Source organism: Poeciliopsis prolifica, unplaced genomic scaffold (assembly GCF_027474105.1).
Source record: "Poeciliopsis prolifica strain line A6 unplaced genomic scaffold, Auburn_PproV2 SCAFFOLD075, whole genome shotgun sequence".
NCBI classification, from domain to species: domain Eukaryota; kingdom Metazoa; phylum Chordata; class Actinopteri; order Cyprinodontiformes; family Poeciliidae; genus Poeciliopsis; species Poeciliopsis prolifica.
The window spans coordinates 788,159-811,285 of NW_026562450.1; the positions used below are offsets into that span (position 1 = coordinate 788,159).

Genomic DNA, 23,127 nt, shown 5'->3' on the forward strand with positions numbered 1-23,127 from the left:
AAAAAAACAGCAACTAAAGTGGGAACTTTGTGCTTGTGTTTTCAGAATAAAACAGCAAAGATCATCCTGGTTTTGACACTGTTTGTTGCATGAAGCAAAAAAAAATATATATATATATACATATATATATAGTTTTGTTCATTTAGAGATGTGCAGTTTTTGCAATGATTTTAAAACAGACAATTAAATTGGCGGGCCAAAGGTGCTGTCACCACATGAGCAGCCTATAACAGTGTGTCATTATTTTGGGCACAACATCTCACAATTTGGCAGCATTATTGTAATATTCTACATATAAAGGTCACTATGGTGGAGAATGCTTTTAAAAAACAAAAGCTTGCAAAAATATAAAAGACTGATGATCAGATATCAGTTTTCAGCTTTATTGTGCAAGGAGATGAACATTTCAATCTGTCTTCATCAGAAGAACAAGTGAACACAATAAAAAGGCAATTGATTCTTTGCCCTGAGATGAGATGCTGTTGCCAAATGTCACCATTTGGCAAGTGTGATAATAAATGGCGTCACAATGTAAATAAATATCAACAATACATTTGGCAACCGCATGTCACTATTTGGCAATGGTGTCTCAATAATCAGCAACAGCACCACAATGTTCTGGAACAAGACCAAAATAATTGACAATAACATCACTGCATTACAGTTCAACAAAAGCATCAAATTATCAACAATATGTTTGGCAACAGTGTGTCACTTGTTTAGCAACAACGTTTCACCACTTGGCAACAACTTCTCCGTATTTGGGTTTCAGATCTCTATTATGTACGACTTGGCCTATCTCGCGTCAGGGGGCGCTGTGGAGCAATTTGGCCACGCCCACTTAATTCCATTAAAATTATTTGATTTCAGACAATTTTCTTTAAATTTTGATGGATTTTGGAATGTATTATCCCCCCGCACCACTCTCCCAAAATAAAAAATAATAAAAAAAGTGCCTTTTTGTTTTGTAAATTATTCTGAAAGGTCATACCGGAAGCTGTCGCTGTCATTCCCTCCTGCTTTACTGTGACAGTACCGATAGGGGCAGCAGGCAGACTCGACTCGCCCTCCCGGAACTCTGCAGCCGCAGCTGGTCTGATTATTTTAACATCGGGGTTCGGTCCAACATGGCGGCGCACGGATGGAAATACTGATGACAGTCCGAAAGATCGCCTCGATTTGTACGATGGTAAGGAGGGCAGAGCGGCTGGTTGGGCCGGTACCGTTCGCTGCCCGGTCCGCTGAATCCTGCCTGATCTCACGCTTACGGTTAGCTGTCCTGCTGCTGCTGCTAGCCTGTCTGTTAGCCTCACGGAACAACATGATAAAAACACACAGCGTTCCCAGAAAGTTGCTTGGGCAGGGGCAGCTTTCCGGGCCCGAACACGCGGCTGTTTGGAGAGTTAACGGGACCGTGTTGTGCTCACACCGGCTGTGTATGTGACAGTTAGTGAGCAGCTTCGTCTTGGTTGTGGTTAGTTGGACTGACTTAACGGTCGGGAAACGGCTAGCTTAGCCAGCTAGCCGTTTGGACTATTTTGGGCTAAAGTTGCTGTCAGATATATATGTATATGTATATATATAAAAATGAAACTTACAGTTCCTGCTTAGGACTGTATTTCCCCCAAATAGCAGAAATACAACAGAAATCAGCTGTAGAGGATGTGAGCACCTCAAGGCAGCTGATGCTGCTCTGAGCTTAAGAGGGTGAAATTTAAAGTAAATGTCACAGAATAAAACCTGAACGTCTCAGCAAAACCCCTAACAGTAAAAAAAAAGAAAGAAAAAAGAAAAAGAGAGAGCAACAGGAAGCTTTATTCGGTGAAAATAAAAAGGAAACAATTGTTAAGTTTTCTGTGGAGTAGTCAGGATGGCAGGCAACGCATTCCTTAAAGACACGCACATTCGCCACAGAATCATGTTTATTAAATCAAAAGCTCCCATTAAAACATCCTGGAAACGGGTCCAATGGAAAAACACAACATTTCCGTGCTTCGATGCTTACCTGTTGCTGCACACTGCCTGTGAGGTGGCTGAAAGACGATCTGCGACATTTTTTTGTTGTTGTTGCCAAACCTACAAAATGAACATATTGAATTGTTTGGGAGTACTCTCTCTTGTATGCACACTCCTGGTGTGATATATCTGGATATGCCGACCCTCATTTAATGATCTCGTGGAATAACACTGAAAATGTATAACTTGATTAATCATTTCTATTTAAAACAAAAAGCCAACTATTATGCGTACTGATATCAAAACAATACAACATGATTTATGCTATGGTAATGTTATCTACCCCATTGTTTTGGTTTGGACACAGTAGCCGTTTCAAGTCCTTATGAGGCATGAATTTGCGTTATAAAGCTATAACACTCTGATATTAGCAGGTTAAATAGCTAATTAGCAGCTTTCTTGTGAATGATTTTGTCACTTTTGAGTCTATTTGTACTCGTGTTTTTAAATCGCCCCTCCAGGACAAATACATTACACTGAATTAGTCAGGCTCTCTGCTTAAGCCTGCAGATGCTTGTTTTTTTTATCACAAACTGCGTCATTTGTCCTTCTTTTAAGCGGTCGGGGGAAAAAAAGTATTATCTGCTGAACTCATGCTGTTTGTAAACCTACAAGTGCTCAGCTAAAGTGTGGGAGATGTGTTAAGCTGCTGACTGCAGGCTGGCTATTTAAACAGATCGCCTGACTAACTTCCCAAAATGAGCTTTGGCGTGTTTGTGTTCCTCTATCTAGAACAGAACCGCGAGAACGGGTCTAATATCGAGCTCAAAGAAGAGTTTGGTTTAGTGGGTGAGGTTTGTGATATTGGAATGCTTATATCTATATCTATTGGCTGGCGAAACAGAGGAAGTGTAGCTGGCTTAACATTTTTTTTTGTTTGCTTCATGTAGGGAATGCAGAATGCTGCTGCTGTAGATTGAAGGTTTTCATGATATTTTTGAATAAAAATCCCTCACCTTGTTTGTTCTTTCATTGGAAACAGAACGTCAACATTTGTCCCTAATGCTGCTAAAATGAAAGGGAAAATTGATTACTTCAAGTTCTAAAAATACATATATTTATTTATTTATGATACATAGAGTTAAGAAAGAATAGAAAATATAAAAAAAAACCTTCAAATTTAGTAGTGGTTTTGAAGCTTTCTTTGAAGCTGGGTTTTTCTTTGCTTTAAGTGAGAGCAAAGCCTTTTTCAGCCACCTGTCCAGCAGTGTGCAGGAACAGCTCAGGGTAGGGAGCAGTTATTTATAAGTCCAAGGCAGCTTGAAATTTACATCTACTTTTGATTTGAAGAAAGAAAAAAAAAAAGAAAACTCTCACCATGAGAACCATCCAGCGGTCGAGTGTTTTGACTCTTTCTCACGCCTGCGATGGCTTGAAACTCGGCTGAACAACTTGTGGTAACATATTAATAGAGAAAAGATGTTCACTTTTACGCAACCAGAGTTTAAGTCAAGACTTTAAAGAACACTTCCGTTTAATGCATTCGTCTTATGAATAATTCTTCTACTCACTTTCATTTCTAACACTCGGCTCCAAGCTGTCATTTTAACCCGGCAGTGACAGAGTTAATAATTAATGTCTTTGTGAGTTTTCAGCTCCTTTGTTTTTATGCCTCTCTAACATCAGAGAGTTAGTTCGCTGTGTCTTGTTGTTTACAACCTCTTGGCTGTTCCGAGGCGGTGTTTGTTGGATAAATAACCTCAGCCCAGACAGGAACCCGATGTTGGCCTCTCGTTGACTTTACATGGGCTGCAATGTGGCGCTGTGCTGAACCGCTGCAGTTTATGAAACGACCCCCCCCTGAGGGGAGAAGCTGCATCATCATCACTACTGCTGTCATCATTGTCCTTTGTTTCTGTCTCTGCTCCCACCAAAATATGCCTGTAAGAGCGTTTTGTAAAGCATTTAGTTTTCTGTTTTTGCTCTATATTGTAAGGTATATCTGAACCATCATGCATCAAGGCCAAGCTAGGTTAATTAACTACATTAACATTCACAGGTTGAACTAAAAATGCCTTTTCTCTCCCTCTACTTCAGATTGTCGCCTCTAATTTTTCTTTACTCCTGAAAGTCGCGCAGCGCATGGTGACCAGCTTCCAGTAGCTAACATCCCTATCTTTTTTTAAACAAATTATATACATTTTCACGTTCCATACTGTTTAAATTGATTCCCAACTCTGATTATGGTTGGTATAAGTGCACCGATGTGAGTTATGTATATGTTTAGCTGTATTTCAAATGCTCATATCACCGTATAGTTACGCAGTTTGCCGGTGATGTGGACCTACAACATTTGTGTTGGTAGGTTGTGGTTTTTTACTTCCTCCTGGTGTTAACTGATGGGGTTTCACTGGGATGACTGTCTCCCTTAGATGATCTCACAGTGCTGAAGAAAACATCTGTATTAGGACTTGAAAGTGCTTTCAGACACACCAGATTGTTTTCAGTGTGGGCAGGCATTTATCGTATCATGTATTGTGATAAATTTGTTGTTCGATGTCACAATAAATTCCAATTAACATTGCTTGAAATTGCCCAAAACTCCCCGTATTGTCAGGATTGATAGATTTGCTGTTTTTTTTTTCAATGAGTGTCAATAAATCTGAAAATGTTAGTAAATCCAGTTTCTATGAGCAGTTTGGCGATATAAATAACAGTTTTTAGCGCATTCCAAATGTTTTTCAAGGACAGCTTTTGATTTCTGTGTCATCTACTTTTAAAGTATCATGATAAAACTTTAGTACCATATCGCCACTCCTAGTTTTTAAAAAATATTTTGGCTGTAAATGATTGTTCAAGACGTTTTTATGATTTTAGCACTACGGTTGTACAATATATCGGGATTAACTTCGGTATTGACTGATTTTAGTAATTTTTCCATGTATTGAGTTAGTAAAACTAAGCTGATATTAACAATCAATGTTTAAAGTCATTTAGCTGTTACTTATGTTTCTGGTCATGTGTTTGTTTAACTGAAGAAGTTAAGCAGGTGTCCAGTGGTCGACTGAAATTTATATAATACCAGTTATAACGGCGGTTTTCGTATCGGACATCAACATAGACCCGAGTTATTGGGCCGTTGTTTCAAAGAAGTCAACCAAATTGAAAAACGGACCATGACGTGTTGTTTTGTAGTTTGCAAACCGTCTAAATGGAGTTTTATTAGCTGTTTTAAAAAGGTGCTGATTCCAGCAGGGCAGAAAGACAACAGAAACAAATAAACGTCTCGGAAACTGTAAGGAATGGAAAATCTTATCCAGTCTGTGGTGACTCATTTTTTTTCTTGCTGTGATAAGAACGTTAAAGTAAAACATTAATTGTGCTGTTTTCTCCTCCTGACTTCTTCAGGGCGCCAATGCCTCTGCCTTGGAAAAGGAGATTGGACCGGAACAGTTTCCTGTTAATGAACACTACTTTGGATTGGTCAATGTAAGTGTATCTAAGTACAGTCCACTATTAGCTAATGATCTGCCTGCTCTGATCTGGGTTTTTTTTTTTTTTTTTTTTTTTTTTTTTTCATAATTCGGACTTTAAATCAAAGCAAACCTGGACGGTTACAGTTCATTTTTCTTAAAACATACGCACACTAAAGAATCACATCCAACTCCCCGTTCTTTTGCCTCTCATCTAGTTCGGCAACACCTGCTACTGCAACTCGGTGCTGCAGGCTCTGTATTTCTGCCGACCCTTCAGGGAGAAGGTGCTGGCGTACAAGGTGAGTGTCGAATACAGAATTCGCACACCGGTGGCCACATGGGTTTGATTCAGACGCTTACCTCACAGCTGTCAGCAGGCAGCCAAAAATCACTGACGTCAGGAGGTTTTATGACGAGTTTCTGGAAACGGGGCGCCAAATAGTGGTCAAAATAACAACAGCAGATACAGAAAATGTGCAGCTGCTAAGCAGAAAGATGTACTTGGACGAGACACATTTGTTCCTATTTCAGCTATTTGAGGGAAAATGCTTGAGGAATGAAGCACTTTCCCAGTCAAAATAACAGTTTATGTGTTAGATTTTTTAATAGCAGCATTATTTTGTAAAACTGACTTTTTTTTAGCTTTACGTCATGTTATAATGTTATTCATCAAAAATACACCTGGAGTGTGTCATCGATTCTTTCATGCATGTTTGAGAAAATCCTTTATCTCCATGGCAACCTTTGTAAAAGGGCCTGAATGGACCTAGCCCTTCCCCAACTCCTTCAGACTAGCCAGCAGCAGATAGCAAACACCTGGTGGAGCCCTGCATCTGCTAAGCTCATTATACCATCTACTTCTCAGTGCAACGCTAGTATAAATATTGTTAAAGGGTTAATAGAGGAGCGATGTTGTGTTGACTTCCTGAAGCCGGAGTTTTATAAAGAGTGGGAGTTTCTAAAAGAGACAGAGGCCCAATTTCAAGACATTAAATTACAAACCCAAAGTCCTGGAATTTGAGTTCATCTGAAGGTAACATAGTTACTTTATCACACCAAAACATGAAACATACATAATAATGTCCCTTTAAATTATAAATGAATGTGAAATGCTTTCTAGATACTTATGTATTTCTCTGATGCTAGTATGAAAACATTTGCTTACTGACAGGAAATTAAAGAAGGTAGAAATGAAACGATTGGGTTCAAAACTGACCAAGACGTTCAAAGGTGCAACTTACTTCCAAACCAGATGATTGTGGACCTACAGCCCACGTTAAAGCACGTATCAGTTTGTTTTTAAAGACATAATTGGAGGTTAAGGAAGCCTTTGTGATCCGTGCCGTTGATCTCAGGTGCAGCCTCGGAGGAAGGAGTCCCTCCTTACCTGCCTGGCCGACCTTTTCAACAGCATCGCCACTCAGAAGAAAAAAGTCGGAGTCATCCCTCCCAAGAAATTCATCTCTCGGCTAAGGAAGGAAAACGGTAGGCGTCGACGGGGGGGTGAGGAGGGAGGCTTGTGTCAAGATGCAGAATAATCTCGTAGAATATTCATGGAACGGCTTTGGAAGAATGTGCAGCTGCCGCTGATGTCAGAGCGCGAGGCGTCCTATAATCTCATTGGGAAGCATTTAGCACCAAGTCTTCAGAACAAAGACATTGAGTCATTGAAACAAACTTCCTTTCATGGTGGAGCAGCGCAGCTGGGAGTACGGATGCAGGCAGCAGCCTTGGAAAAGGGGAAGAAGATGGGGACGATGGATATCAGCTGAGAAGTTAATCACGCAGCTGAGGAAGTCATATTGTTGGTGAAATCACAGAGCAGGAAGCAAATCAAAACAATGGCACACAGATGTCACTTGTCTCTGAAATTTTACTTTGGTTTAAAGGTTTCTTTTTCCCTACAAAACTAGACATGCATCTTGAACTTGTCCAACACTTTGTCCACATTGCAAAAACAAACTTCAATGGAGATAATTGGGATTTTATGTGAAGTGGAAGAAAATAAAAAAATACTTGGGGATTATCTGTGACAAGACCGCCACAAAGTAGTGCATAATTGCAAGGTGGAAAACAACAGGACTTACACGGGTTTTGAAAAATGTTTGCAAATAAAAATCAGAGGAGTTTGGCATGTATTTGTAATCTGGTCTAGTAGAACCAGATTTCACAGGAATCACATCTGCATGTTGTTTTGGTTTGTGGCGACCAACGTTGTATAGCTAGAGACTGAAGTAGTTCAAAGCTCAGTGAGTGACTGGCTCAATGGGAAGAGTAGTGAAGCACCCCAAACTACCAAATGATCAATTCTAGCACAAGAATATCTTTTATCTAAACCACTATGTCTGAAATAGTGGGTCAGTAAAGCAAATATGACGGTGTGTTGTGACCAAGCTCGTAGTTATAGTATTAGAGGAATAAAGATGAAATATTGGTGGAAGAAAGTCGTAAAACTATGAGTAAAACATTGTTTATTGAAAAAAGGGTTCGATAGAGCTATCGCACCTCATAAAGTGGTTCGTTCTTTGAAATGGACACTGGTTTAAACAATCGATTCAGTCCTGCGAATGATAATAATTTGACGCTATGTTAAAATCTTATTTCTTTGTATAATCAGTACCAACCATAATTTCACAAGAAGAAGAAGTATTATTTTTGGCTCTGCTGGCCTTTATTTGAAAGTGAAATGACAGGACAGTAGCTCGTTAGAGAGGGGCAAAGGTCAGCAGGATGAGACTCGAACTTGTCATGGCCGCGTGGAGGACTGAGGCCTACGTACATGTGTCGCCGCCGCGTCCAGCATTCCTCATTTTAACGTAGTTTGGCGTACAGTTCTCATAGAATTACAATTTAAAACCTTAGTCTGGCTCTTATAATCCGACGTAAGAAGGTAACTGTAGCTCGCAGAAAAAGACAAGGAAAAATAATCAAAGCTTGTTTAGTATGACACTGTTCTGCACTGTTCATGTCTTCTGACAAGCTGAAATATTAGGAATATTGTTGCACCAAAAGTGTTTAAAAAGCTTTGTACCTTTTGAAAAAAGAACAAACTGAAGAAGCTAAGTAGCCCATGCATTACAGTTTTAAAAGGTTTTACATCCTAGTGACTCAGTTGCTCTTTTTCTGTCGAGAACCACGCAGACTGAGCAGTCTTGATTAAACGTTACTTATTGAGTTAAAAAACCGAATTGTTCCCAGACTTACAGCATTTAGTAAGTTGTATAACTTCAGTTGCATGAGAAACGTTGATCTGAACCATTCCACCACAGAGCAGCTCCGGCTGTTTAAGATCAGTGTCTTGCTGGAAGGTGAACATAAATTTCCCCTGTATTTAGCTCCATCTGTTCCCATGTCAACTGTAGCCGGGCTTCCTGTCGACCGGCCCGGTCACTTGCATAAATTTGAGGTTGTAACACAATCAAATATTTATCTTTCTCCTTGACGTGTCCGCATCTCCCCTCCCCAGAGTTGTTTGACAACTACATGCAGCAGGACGCCCACGAGTTCCTCAACTACCTCCTCAACACTATCGCAGACCTCCTCCAGGAGGAGAAGGGCCAGGAGCGACAGCAGAACGGGAAACTGGTGCAGAACGGGAGCGGAGGAGGCGGATGTGGTGACGGGGGCGGGGGCGAAAGCGACGGCGGGAAGGAGACGCAGCAGACGTGGGTCCACGAGATCTTCCAGGGAACGCTGACCAACGAGACGCGCTGCCTCAACTGCGAAGCTGTGAGCTGGGTTTTCACGTCCGCTGCTTCCGTTAGCCAGTCCCTGCGGGAAGTTGCGATCGCAGCCGTTGACACAAGTTCACTCCTCGATTGTTGGCGTGTCATAAGAAATTCAACCGGACGATAAATCGTCCCAGAGCTTATCATGAGACCATTTTAGGCAAAATAATGGAAATGGCATAATAATGCAAAAAAATTTTAACTGTCTGTAAACGCACCCAGAGCACTCACATTAAGCTGCTGTTAAGCCGAGCTGCTGGTCTCTGTCCTGTCCAGCAATTAGCCAGAGCCAAAAACCAAAAAGCTCTGCAGTTTTCTTCCAACTTGAATTGAGTACCTGTGCTGCATGCAGATAATGTTAGCTAAACGTTAACTAGTTCATCCTTGTTAACTTTGTTAACACGAATATTAATGTTGTTGTTTTACATTGCTTTCTCACTAGTTAATACCAGAAATCAACCCAAATCTCTTCAATTTCTGTAAAGAAATTGCTGTGCTCACTGTTTTCTTTCCAAATATTTCAGAGAAATCCTTATTGCCACAATAGAAACACAGAGGAAAACACAGGAAGGTTACATGCAGCAACTTCAGCCTTTTGCAAGACCATGTTGAGGCAAAAACAAAGCAAAACATGTGCAACTTAAAAAAAAAAAAAATCACACCACAAAATCAGCAATTTTAGGCTGCAGCAATCACAAAAAACAAAAACACCCTGGCAACAACCTGTAGGGACTGATCAGCCCCGTCTTGGTTGGTCAGCAATTCACCTGCTGTTGGTTTCTGCAGGTGAGCAGTAAGGATGAGGACTTCCTGGATCTGTCGGTGGACGTGGAGCAGAACACCTCGATCACGCACTGTCTCAGGTTGTCCTGCTTTTTCTTTTCTTTTTTTTTATATTCATCAAACCCAACAAAAAATGTTAGATTTATGGACGAGTTCTCCTTTTTGTGCTCAACAGGGGCTTCAGCAACACAGAGACGTTGTGCAGCGAGTATAAATATTACTGCGAGCAATGTCGCAGCAAACAGGAAGCCCAGAAACGGTAGGTGACGTCTCCTTTTCTATTCATGTCCTTTTCACATTTGTACAGCAGAAAACGCGCAAATAAATCTAGTGGCGTTCTTTTCTGATTTGGTGAAATGCGCTCAAATTTCGTAGAGCAGATAAACCCACAATGATCATCTTGCATCATCCATGTAGCTTTAATGTAATAATGCCAAACACATGTAACAAGACGCTGAAAATAAAAATAAAAATCCCTTTGAGCTCCCACTTAGTTTTTACTGACAGTAAGCAAACTCTGTTGGGTTTTGTTCCATTAGAGATCAGCCCTGAAACCACATCGGACGTCACCAAGGCACCCTGTCAGGGCCTTCCTGTTACATTCTGAGAATCGGTTTTGCGGGCGTATCTCTGGCCAGATGCCTGTTGGACGGCGCTTACCCGCCCCAGACTTCCCTTTGCATTAACAGCGCTGACGCGTTTTTAGCTTTCTGCGGTTGGAAACCATGAGGCGCGTCTTCTCAAGTGTTGCTGCTGTGTGTATTTTTGTACCGGAGAGCCGGCTAAGTGCACCGAGTAACATCCATTAAGGAGGCAAAGGGCTATCAGCAGAGGCTGAACCTTGCATTAACGTGGAGCAGAAAGAACAGCAGAGCTGCGGCTGAACGGGGAGGAAGGAAAAACTGTGAAAGCGTGCTGCGATATTCTGGTTGTTCTGCAAATGTCTTGGTTTTTTCAAATGATTCTCTGAAAGTTTTGGCCTCGCTCTGATTACTCCCAGTTTTTTAAAGTTTCTCTTGAAGTTTTGTTTTTGCAAGCTTTGTTTATTTTGAATCAAAACTTTCTGATCGTCATCATCTGTGAACATGTGCTTTGTAAAAGTATTCATGTTTGTCAAGTTACAAACACAGACTTGAGCCCATTTTATAGGGAGTTTTTGTTACAGACTGACAAGGAGTATCAGGTAAAGAGTAACATGGTTTTTCCTTTTCTTCTTGGTAAAAGGAGAATGCTTCTGTCTAGTCACAGATTCTTGTTTGGGTTTATTGATCATTTTATTATAAGAATACGCTTTGATCTGAACCACTCCATGTGTCTCTGCCTGCATGTTTGGGTCGTTGTCCTATTGAAAGGACAACATCTTTCCTGGTGATATTTATTTAAGAAAACCTCATATATCCATTTTTTTCCCATTTCGCAATGATGTTTCTGTTGGTTCATCATGTTTATTTCCAGTGAAATGTGATTTGTAGCAGGACAAAATCTGAAACTGTATGAATTGCTATGCAGGTGTAAATCTTTTTTTCCCAATGAATCGAGTCACAAAGCAAACATTTGCTGCGTTGTTCTGCCAGGATGAGGGTAAAAAAGCTGCCCATGATCCTCGCCCTCCACCTCAAGCGCTTTAAGTACATGGACCAGCTGCACCGCTACACCAAGCTGTCCTATCGTGTCGTCTTCCCGCTGGAGCTCCGCCTCTTCAACACGTCGGGCGACGCCACCAATCCCGACCGCATGTACGACCTGGTCGCTGTCGTCGTGCACTGCGGCAGGTAGGTCCTAGATTAGACCAGACTTCTATTTTTCCTTCCGTAGTTCTGGTTTGATAGAGTTTGATAATTACAGAGACGCAGATCTGTTTATTAAAGGCAAACAGAAGATCAGAAGGCAGGGTATTAGGTAAAATCAACTTTTTTTTAAGCTTTATATCATGTTATAATGTTGTTTTCGAATCTAAAATATACCTGGGGTCTTGCTTTGACTCATTCATTCATGAAGATATTAACTATGTGATCATAAAACGTACGTATTTCCGATTTTTAAAGTTGAGTAAAGGTTGTCATCGTGAAGTGGCATTTTAAAGACTCAGAAATCAGTTTAGAAGAATTAGTTTGACTTTATGAAGTCATGTGGTTTTTAACAGGACACTTGGCTGTAATGGTCCAAATTGTGAACACAAGAGAAATTCATTGTTTGTGTTTCTACAAATAAAGTTTTCACAGTGAACAAATGTCTTTTACAAACATCTGGTTAATGTAGATTGTAGGTTGAGCTTGTGTGTTGAACTGGAAAGCTTACAGTCACATGCCGTCGATCACGCGCTAACTTCAGTGTCATTTTTACAGATCGAAATTGCGGTGAAATATATTGGTGACTCATGATTTCATTTAAATCCACAGGTTAGCCTGCTGCCGTTTGGAACAACTCGCTAACCGCGATTAGCGCTGATTTTAGATGGTTCTAAACTCGATTTGCTCGGTCGCCTGAAAACAGAAGCACACATTTCATCTGTTTGACACGCCTCTTCTGTTGGCGTCTGTCCTTTCTGTCTGCGCTGCAGCGGTCCCAATCGCGGGCACTACATCACCATCGTCAAGAGCCACGGCTTCTGGCTGCTGTTTGATGACGACATTGTGGAGGTGAGAGAGGACGTCTCTAATTCAGTCGCAAAATGTCGAAATGTGTTGGACTGTTCAATAATTCAGTAGCCTGGGTGACACACTTAGAGCATTAATAATTGTGCTGTTTTGTTTGTTTTTAGATTTGCAAAGTTTACTTGTTTGCAAAACCTCAGACTTTCTTATGCAGCCATAACTGAGGTGACTTTGTAAAACGTTCGCAAGTCGACACAAGAGACACACCGTTCACAACAGGAGAAAACAAAAGGAGTAGAATATAAAGGTTAAACATAATTAAGAGCAAATATGAGCTTCTGACTGAGATAGTAATAATTAAACGTTAAATTATCATTTCATTTGGAGCAGTGATTAGGAATAAAAGGATTTTCTACAAACAGTAAAAACTAGGAGAAAAAAGGAAAGCAGATCATTTTTAGTTCTTGGATTTCTTTTCAATTTTCCCTGCTGTCAGACTCTTTTTCTTTGTCGACATTCAGCTCATGTTCTTTTTCCAACGAAAACATAATTCGTTTGCCGCGGAGGAGCTTTGCCGGTCAGGTCGACTTGGGTTTTTCTCTTTAGAGGCCATTTCTTCTATTAAAACCTTTTACGTTTTTGTTCCATCTGCGACTTCTAACTTTATTCAATCAACCAGCACAGAGTAGTTTATTGAACTAGAAGGCGAATAATATAGCTAAGGGTTTGTTTTTTTCTTTTCAAGCATTTGTTTCACTTCCCATCTGTGAAATATTTTGTAAGCCATCCGTCATGTTCTTTCCACTTTTAGTTTATCCACTGCCTTGTGCTCGTCTGTCACTTAAAATCCCTTAAAATACTGTGAAGTTTATGGTAAATATTAAATACGTATTTATATTTGATGGGGGTTTTAAATGTTTACTTTTAGGACGAATCCATCTGAGACGCAGCAGAAGCAGAGAAAGTTGAATAAGTTTCCCTCTGGTGTTCTTACTTTAAGTAATGAGAGCAGGAATGAAAAAAGAAAACGGTGAATCAGATAGCAACAAAAAAACAGAAGAAAAAACTATAAATTGCCACCAAAGAGGAACAGAGTGACAAGTTTAAAGTGCAGCAGTTTGCACAAGAGTGGGTTTAAGATTAACTTTGTTTCTTGTTCCGATGTAAATGAGTTCCAGCGAATGTAAAAGCATTTTGAGGCACAGCTTTGGTTCAGTGCTCAGTTTAGTTTGGCCGATATAACCAGAGGAATCATTTCGCTGCATCGTTCATCCGTTTTTATTTAAAGCGTGCGACGCATCACCGTTCAGTTCGAGGGCAGAGAGAAGATCGCAGACGCGTTTCTCTGAGGGCCCAGCGTTGAAAAACGATGCCGGGTTTTTTTCTCCCGCTGCTCAGACATCTGGTCTGGATTCTGCTGAACTCGCAGAACATAAATACTAACTTATCATTTTAATGCTTCGAGGAGATTTGCTTGCCCTTTTTTGTGTGCCTCTATTTATTTAATTCTGGCAGGAACCGGGGAGTCTAAATTGAGCCTGAAAGCTTGAACTGATGCCGTTTGGGGCGTTTCCACCTGGAACCGAAACTCTTTCTGCATTTCTTTCACAATCAGCCCAGAAGCTTTTAGTGGAAAACATTAACAGACCAACGAAATGGATCTCACTGGGCTGGCAAAGGGCTCAGCTTCAGGTTGGGTAGAAATCTGCAAATGTTTGGGGCAGATATGCAATAACATTTCTTACATTTTAAATACATTGCTCACAGGTCTCCAATTTAATCTCATATATTCAGGTAGTTTCTCCTGAGTCGCACACAAACATCTTCATTTGAATTACCATTAGCTAGCTGCTAGAATTTATTTATCATGAGTAAGTACGCACTTATTGCTGGTTGGCTGGACGACGTTTGTCTTCGCCACCGGCTCACTTCGGTCGCCAACCCCTCTGATGCCACATGCATGCCGTGCCTACAAAAGCTTCCCAGGAAGCAGTTAGCACTGCTACTTAGCACTGATCTGCACTCGTTGTGACACAAACTGTGAAATCTGAGGTTCAGTGGGTTTTCAACACGGCGGTCAAGCGCCGGTCCGTACCTGCTGAATAGGTAGGTGAGGGATTTATTTCCCCTGTCTGTTGTCATGGAGCTGAGGAAAGAACATGAATGGAGAGCAGCAGATGCAGCGATGGTGACAAATGGGAAAAACAAAAGTGAAAGTGTGAGCTTTTACAAACTGAAAGCTCACACTAACAAGCCGCCTGTTACCAAGCAACCCGAGCCGAGGCTCCACTAAAGGCTTTTCAAAGACGTACGGTTGTATACTTAGACTTAAACTTATTTTATTGCCATTGCACAAAGACATGCAAGTGAAACTGGCAATGAAATGTCATCGATTGGCCACCGGAGCACACACAAAAACACAAATAATAACTACTTATTATACAAATAATAATAATGATATTGCTACATATATGTAACTTCTGCTGAGACAGGTTTTGGAGGGCGTGGCCAGCAGCAGCTTATTTGGATTTAAAGTGACAGAGGTCCTAAAAAAGCTCATTCTGAAAGGAGCTCAAAGTATGATCTCATTATCTAAGAATAATTTTGTGTAAAAAAAAAAAAACCCTCCAAAGTGAATCGAACGTGTTTTATTTTGCTCGTAGATCTAACCTCTTGAATTTCATTCATAATGGTCTTAACTCTAAATGTGTGCGATTTGCAGAAACCCTGGCGTTTGGAGAGTATTTTTATTTATTTTTGTTATGAATCTTTCCAGGGAACATTGAATAAATATTGACCCAGCGATGCTAAAGGTGTTTGTTACAAAGGTCTGGAGAAAAACTCGAGAGTCCCCAATGTGTCTCAGTTCAGAACTTGCACTCTCCCCTTTCAGAAAATCGACGCGCAGGCGATCGAGGAGTTCTACGGCCTGACGTCCGACATCTCCAAGAACTCCGAGTCCGGCTACATCCTGTTCTACCAGTCCAGAGACTGACGCAGCCAGCGGTGAATTCCCCCAGCAGACTGTCTGGACGTGGCAGACGAGCCGCCGGCTGCCTCCAGTTCGCTCACACAAGTATCCGGGCTTCATTCCCCCCTGCGGCGGGGGAGCGGCTTTCAGCCCGGAGCGCCGCTCGGGGAAACGGGTTCGAGGCGCGTGCCGGTTGCATGGCTGCCTCCGGGATTCCAAGTCCTCAGAGACCACACTGCAACAAGCACCTTAATATACCAAGAAACGCCCCACTGTCTAACACTCGCTTTGCACTGTGGCACCAGGATCGGAGACCACCAGGCTGGACCGGTCATGTGCGTTTATTAGCGGCTCCAGAGGACGCAGCGGCTTCATCCCGAGTATTAATACCTTGCTACGTTAGCTTCCCTCCCCAGGAGCGGTGGAACTGCCAGATCATGAGTTCACCGGCCAGGAAGTGGAGCGACCACGATCTGGTGGCACCGTTAGACATCCGGCCTATCACCTGAGACCTCTGACATCATGTAGGGTTGGAGGCTGAAAGCTGCGTGAAAAAGCGGCGTTTCTATGATCTGTGCCTCATACACGGTATCTTAGCGCAAAGGAGTCACTGGAGGGGTGGGAAAACGTCTCAAACTGATGAGCACAGCTCCGTATTTATGACAAAAGAGCAAAAAAAAAAAAAAATCATTTTATTTTAAATATTCAAAGAACAAGTGACACAAACTGACCAAAAATTCAATTTGCAGTCTGTATGACTTCACCTTTTCAGTGTTTTTATCGGTTTAATACTGTTTTTCTTTACAATGTATTTTTATTTTATTTTAAGCTGCAGGTTTTGATTTTGTTTTGGTTTTCAAGTATCAGGACTAGCAATGAGTCTCATAGCAGCAGCTTTTAAAAGCTGACCTGTTGTAGTTGGATGAGACTTGAAGGTTGGTGATGAAGCGGTGTTGTGCCGTCTGGAGTTATGTTTGATGACATGATGGAGAAACGAAGAGGGGACCGAAGGCGGAGCAAGTCTGGGAACAAAATGCATTTTTAAAAACCTGTCTAATTTCTCAGCAGACTCAGCTCTGACACACTACAAGGATTTTCTCAGCGTCTGCCTCGTTCCGTTAGCGATCCAAAGCAGCGTTTCTTTAGCGGCTGCAGCTCTCAAATTGAGAAGAATCTTTTCACAAAGCGTTTTTTACTCGGCGATCAGAAACAATTCTCCATTCCTTTTCCTGTCTTTTCATTTAGTGTTTAAAAAACAAACATTTTATTGTCTCTGTGGCTTAAACTTTCCCCTAAGAGGTGAAAATGCTTTAGGGAACTCCCCCTCCCCCACATGTTGCTTTGTGCTTCCAGCTGTGCATGTGAGCTTAATGATGGCGGACTTGTTTTTCTCCCTTTATCTAAAGCAAAAGATGCTGATTGTACCTAATTTTCAAGCCATTTTCTATAATCAAGGTATAATCTGTTTATGTAACTCATAAACTAACACATTAACTCATAATTATGAACCTATCTGATCATGGCTTCAAAAGTCCAATTAGCTAACAGGGGTTTGGCTCTGTCGGTTTGCTCTAAAAGGGACTAGCAACAAAATACAAACAATGGAGCATAAGGTGAATTTTACAGAAAAATAATGATGCATATCTTTATGAATTGTATAACAAACAAAACGCAAATTGTCGATCCCTGATCTAAAAACAAAGTTGGCTATTTCAGTTGTTTTTTGTGAAATGTACTAAAAATCTTAGCTTAAGCTAACTTAAGCAACTCAAGCTCAAGTTATCTTAAGCTTGAATGGCTAGCTTAAGCTATTAGAACTTGATGTAGCTCAAATAGCTTTAACTAGCTGTTTAGGCTTAAGTTAGTTAGCTTAAATAGCTAAAAAAAAATTGTCAGCTTGCAACAAGAGTTAGCGTGTCTGTTGGTATGATGAACACCCATAGCATGCTAGCTAAAGCTAAGGAAGCAGCTACTACTGACTTCAGATATTACTGGGAAAACATCAGAAAGACCATTAGAGTGCTAAAGAAAACTGTCTTTTTAGCACTAAAATAAAATCTTCTGGTGTTAACCTTTAAATTTTAGCTGCAGATTTTCCATTAGTCTATCTGTTGCATTCTTCTTCTTCGTATAAGTGCAATTGCAGAAAACTAGCTGCATTCAAGAATTACATGCCGTTCAAATTTCAGCGCAATCTCAGTTTTTCATCCATCAATTTTGTTTTTAATTAGTTTTGTCTGTTACAAACCTACTAACTGACAGATTCTGCCCTCTTCTTCTACATACAAGAATTAGAATTCGAGAGTTTTATAAGTTATGTGGCAAAACAGTAAGAGGGACAATAAAAAGAAAACAGAGCTGCAGTTCTGAAGTTTGCATTTCTCTGGTTTTAGATGTAAATCTGAAAACTTTTTTTTTGTCAGTTTTCAGTTGACGTGGCAGACATAATGGAGTTTGGATGTGCCTACTTTTGCTATTTAATCATAAGGTTTTAAAATCACTCCTCAAGCACTTGTTTTAAAGGGTCGAGACCTCAAAAAGACAACACTACTTCCTCTCCATGCCTCTGCTTCTCTTTAACGCTCTGAACAAGGCTCTGGAAAACGTTGCTTTGCGTCTTGAACGTTTGTGGGTTTCAGGCAGTACGGTTGGTCTTAACATGAAGAATTCGGGCAGAAGCTCTGGAGTTTTCCCAAACACCCAGTGAGAGCGAAGTTGTTTTTATGCTTTCTGAAAGCTTCACCAATAAGCACAAAGGCGTGACTGGGAAATTAAAAAAAGAAAAAAAAAATCACAGATTAAGTTGATTGTGGATCTTTTATGAATAGTCAAACCTAATTTCAAACAAGAACTTTTTTTGTTTTATTTAAGCATTATTGTAATTATTATTATTATGAATGTTAACTTTTACTTTGAATGTTTTAGTTTTTTTTATACTTTGTCCTGTCTACCAATTTTGCGTAGGCGGCCCCGGAGGGAGGAGAAGTTACTTTTGGAAGTTTCTAACGAGAGACGTTGTGTACATAAATACAGATATTATTATAATTGGGTTTTAAATAAATGCTTGCTTAAAATAATTAACAGGCCGGCTTGACAAGTGTTCGGTGTCGAGGGACGACCTCACACCGTGCAACTTCTCTGGGAAGTTTTCCAAAAGTTCTCCTGTTCTGAAATGTGTTGGAAGAAAAAAGCTGCTCTGAATTACATAAAGGATTTTGAGAAAAAAAAACTGACTCTTGATCTGTTTTTTAAAAAATATATACATGTATCTTATATATATATAAATAAATAAGCATTGCTCATTTATTTAAGTCCTTTTAAAATGTTTGCATTGTTTACGACTTTATTGTTGGTGTTCAGGTATTGATCTTCTGATCTTTCAATAACACGATTATAAAGTGATATTTTCTTCCCTAGCTTCCAAACACTGGGCTTTGCAGGTTTTCTAGGGGAAACTTTGTGCATTTATCACAAATTTCTGTCTTTTTGTCTCGCTGTGCTCTAAAGTGGCTCTGCAAAGCGCTCCGCTTTCCTTATAAGTGACATCTGTTTTTCTGAAGAGTGTTTTTATTTTTATTTTTTTATCTTTATAACTCACGCCATGTCTGCCGCTCGTTTGTTTCCAAGCCAAAAGCTTGACTTGAACTCCGGGGAAGTCTTAACGACGAGTCACGTTAATCCCTCTTCTTTGTGTTTGCATAAAAAAAAAGCAGGAATGAGGCAGAATTTAGCAACACTTTAATAGGTTATTAAATGGTATAGAAAAACAGACAAAAGAAAAATAGATAATTTCCTCTACAATGGATAAAAAAAAAAAAAGTGGATCACCTGCTTAGGTGAAGGACAGATTATGTTCAGGTTCGGTTGTGTGTCAGGAAAACAGGACAGAACATCTTAACCTGATGATGACGTCATTTATCCACAGACTGGTCAAAACGGGAAATGCTGCCCTCTAGCGGTAAGAATACATGTTTCAAGCAGGACATAAAGTAAATCTGTTCAGAACCGCTTATCACATTTGAATTAATGCATACTATACTGGTCAGGTTAAAATGCTTCCTGTTTGCCACACTCATTTGTAGTCACACTTATTGATGAGGCTTTAGAAATTCAACCTTTCCTTTTGTTCAATGAGGTTGGAGAAATCCTTCGGCGCAACTGTTATACATTTCAAGTAAATATAACAAAGATTTTTGTAATCCAAGCTCCACTTTTAGAAGTTAGCTGGAATGTGTGACAGATTTCACTGAGCGATCAGGACGCTGTGCTTCCGTAGTTTAAGAGAGAAAAATACGTAAAATACGGATACAGATAAGTTGGCAAATGGCTACAGGAAAACAGCCACCTTTGCTAATACTGGCCAGGAGCAGAGCAATGGTTACAAAGTTCAAAACAACTTAAAACAGGGACGCCAAGTTTACCTCCCGCCTTTCGGCTGAGGTCACAGTTTCTTATATGATGGATTAAAAAAATTTTTAAATAAAGGAATTAGCAAAAAGCTAATCGCATATAAAGCTTTTAACCCTTTGTATATATAATGAAGCACATAATTAACTCCATTCTTCATTCTAAATAATCAATCAATCAGAGAGTAGGTCAGGCTGTCGTCAGCTGGAGCCACTCCAAGATTCAGCATGATGAGGTGAGGGATTCTTCATTGGTGCAGACAAAGCGGTAGCATTGCGTAGCATGAATTAGCGTAATGGTATTTCATAATGGCTATGACATTTCAGCAGTATGTACCTAAATTTTACCACATACATGTGCAGCACGTATTTGACGTCTCTGGAGCTGCAGCGCTCACGACACGCAACCTGGCTTGGTTTCAGATGTGCAGAAAGGTAAAGCTGATGCTTTATTCACAGAGTCACTGATTTTCCTATGATGTGACACAAGGAAGCCTCATGTTTAGGGTAATATTTGAAAATGCGGCCACAGCAGCTTCATTTCCATTACAAATGTGCTGCAAACTTTATCGATGTTTGGGCTAATTTCGGAAAAACACAATTTAATAATTGCAGTGTTTCCATTAAGAAATGCAATTAAAATCACGTGAATTTAAATTTTGACATGTTCATGCCATCAACCTCCTACTACTTCCTGTTCTCTTTTTTAAAAACTTTTCCGCCAGCAGTAGCATCTGGTTGTTGATCACGTCTCGGGCGATTATTTTAATACAGGCGGAAAACGTTAAATCAAAACCGCACGAGTTTCTATATTTTAAATTAACGCGTTTCCATCAAGCAAATTTATCTCCTAATCCCAATTTGCGCAATTTACGGTCAATGGAAACACAGCCAGTGTGAACTAACTTTTCAGAGACTTACAAAGCCTTGACGTCATAATAAACCCAATGAATGTAAACTTCTGAATTGGAAGAAAATTTGTTATTTAGTCTTTTGTTATTTAGACATTCAGTAAAAAAGAGAGAATTTTATGACCTAAACCAGGAACAAATACTCAGATTGAATGAAAACAAAGGGAAGGAGACGGTGTGTATTTTTAGAACTTGTTAAATATTTGGTTTCTGCTGTTTGTTAGAGGCCAAACAGCAGCTGGTATGTAGAGCAGAGATGTGTGTAAAACACGGATTGCAACTTATGTACATAAATCCCTCCATTTCGAAAACACACAGATTTTGGCCTCTATTTGTTCATGACTGAATGAGCTGATCACAGACGTCCTCATCAATGCCTTACTCCACTTTCATGTCTAGAGATGCTTAATGTCTGTCATTCTTCATGTTTTGTGCGTCGTATAGACGCCAAACGTTGTGCAACTTTGAATACTTGTAATAGTTCAACCTAGAAGTGGAGCTTGTGTGAGTCTCGTTTTTAAGATCTTTAACTGACCGTTTGTTTGGGGGATTCAGACGGCATCAGCGCCAAAGCTTGTCCAGTTGTCCCTTTAAGCTCCTCTCCCTCCCCTTAGTCATACCACCGTCTCAGAGCCCGAGCTTTTTCCAGTAAAAAAGTCCCAGAAGTTGGCGGCCGATGACGATTTGCTCTCGTCCTGCTGCATCTGCCTCACCCAGATGCTGTTCTCGGTGGAGCCGCTCAGGCTGGAGCAGCTTCCTCCGCCGCCGCCGCCTAGAGTGAAGGCCATGGCGGCGCCCAGCGCGCCACCCCGCCGGTCCTGGGGGTCGCCGTCCTGGCTGTGCACACGGGACAAGGTGGACGGCTGGGACAGGCTGAGCAGGTTGTGGTGGGAGTGGAACTGTCGCATGTGGCGGATGGACTTGGCGGAGCGGGCCTCACCTGCACAAGCAAAACGCAAGGAAGTTGTCAGTCATGCCGACTATGCTGTTACTTTCTTTTAAAGTGTCCAGCACACGTCCATCACCTTTCCACATTTCAGAATACTAAAACCTGTTTTCTTTAACTATGAGGATGAAGTCATACTAAGGCGCCCAAGTTTAAGGCTGTAACCACAAAATGTGAAAAAATGTTTAGCCACCGAGGGAAGCCAGATGGCGCTGTTGCCTCATTTATCTCATCTCAGCGTGTTAGTGACAAGAGAAGATTTAATGAGCTGCAGAACAACCACAGGATTAACTCCTGAAATCTTCCACCAGTTTGGCTTTTTTTTTTGTCCAAGTCCAAAGCAAAATACACATCTAAAAAATGATTTGAACATCCATCTAATATCTAATTGGTTTGTCAACAGTCAGCAAGTCTGCTGTGAAATGTTTCCGTGCTTAAAATCTACCAATAAACAGAAATGTGAAAGCATACAGAGGAACGTTTATGTAAGAATTTCCAGAATTGAAACTGTTAAGTAATCAGTCAGCTTTTCTTTGACTAGTTTGTTAAATGCATCATTATTAACAAACAGCATGTTCGACCATGAAGTCTGGAGTTCAGTAAAAATCACTTAAATGGTTGAAATATAACACTAGATTGCCTTGAAATGACTTCATTTTCTGCTGGATTTAAAACCTTGTAGTTTTGAACACACTTTTTACGCCACATTTTATGCCTCAAATATGATTTTATTTAACAAGACAGGACATCAAGTACTTGAAACCTTTTTTTTTTTCTTTTTTTATTTACTACCAGTCACTTCGACCCAAAAAAATGGAGGAAACTAACAGGGACATCACGTGTACGAAGGATGTCTCAGAAGATTACAAGCCTGATATGTTTTCTGGGTATGTGCTGCAGCTGGATCTGCTGCGTCAGGTCAGGTCAGGTCGACCCAACAATCATCCAGCTACAGGGCTCAGGTTGTGTCGGCGCATGCTGTGTTGCAGTTGCATGTTCACATCTCGTGCTTCGGCATTAAACCTTGTTTCATCAGATTCGCCAAATAATTTATATAAACTTAAATGTAGAAACAGCTTCTTCTTTTCAACAGATTTATGTCTAAAACATGTTTCATGTCGTTGCCTAAAAACTGGAGACTTTTTGCTGTGAATGCACCTCAAACAAGCGGGTGAAACAAGTATTGAACACAAAACAATTTAGCTGCTGTAGTTTTTTTCTAGCATAGTTTCCTCTCTTATCTGTTATTGTCACCAAACATGAATTCTGTCATTGCCAGTTTTCTAATCTTTGTATTTATCCTTTAACTTCTGGACTCCAAAATATTTGGGGGCTCGTCCGGACCTAAACTTGGAT

The 23,127-nt window shown here is 40.5% G+C and overlaps 2 protein-coding genes across 4 annotated transcripts in view; one reads left to right on the forward strand and one right to left on the reverse strand.

Annotated features, from left to right (window-relative positions):
• Nucleotides 1-1,025: 1,025 nt before the first annotated feature.
• Nucleotides 1,026-18,310, forward strand: usp12b (ubiquitin specific peptidase 12b). Of its 2 annotated transcripts, XM_055021295.1 has the most exons (10): nt 1,026-1,189; nt 5,365-5,445; nt 5,648-5,731; nt 6,788-6,917; nt 8,899-9,161; nt 9,947-10,023; nt 10,119-10,202; nt 11,518-11,715; nt 12,504-12,582; nt 15,431-18,310. In XM_055021295.1, the coding sequence occupies exons 1-10, from the start codon at nt 1,142-1,144 to the stop codon at nt 15,530-15,532; spliced, it is 1,146 nt and encodes a 381-aa protein (XP_054877270.1). In that variant the 5' UTR covers nt 1,026-1,141; the 3' UTR covers nt 15,533-18,310. The 2 variants fall into 2 exon arrangements, with proteins under 2 accessions (XP_054877270.1, XP_054877271.1); XM_055021296.1 differs by lacking the exons at nt 1,026-1,189; nt 5,365-5,445; nt 6,788-6,917 and having other exon boundaries at nt 5,654-5,731.
• A 919-nt stretch (nt 18,311-19,229) lies between these two features.
• Nucleotides 19,230-23,127, reverse strand: part of arhgap36 (Rho GTPase activating protein 36) — a 52,860-nt gene continuing 48,962 nt past the window's right edge. For both annotated transcript variants that reach the window (XM_055021338.1, XM_055021339.1), the window contains exon 12: nt 19,230-21,765. In XM_055021338.1, the coding sequence (XP_054877313.1) occupies nt 21,440-21,765 (326 nt within the window). In that variant the 3' untranslated portion in view covers nt 19,230-21,439. The remainder of the gene's footprint in view (nt 21,766-23,127) is intronic.

Excerpts from the sequence above, each read along its gene's own strand:
- usp12b (XM_055021295.1), top strand. The coding sequence starts at position 1,142 with ATGGAAATACTGATGACAGTCCGAAAGATCGCCTCGATTTGTACGATG. Across the intron at positions 1,190-5,364 it reads TCGCCTCGATTTGTACGATG|GGCGCCAATGCCTCTGCCTT; the intron begins GTAAGGAGGGCA and ends TGACTTCTTCAG. Across the intron at positions 9,162-9,946 it reads GCTGCCTCAACTGCGAAGCT|GTGAGCAGTAAGGATGAGGA; the intron begins GTGAGCTGGGTT and ends TGGTTTCTGCAG.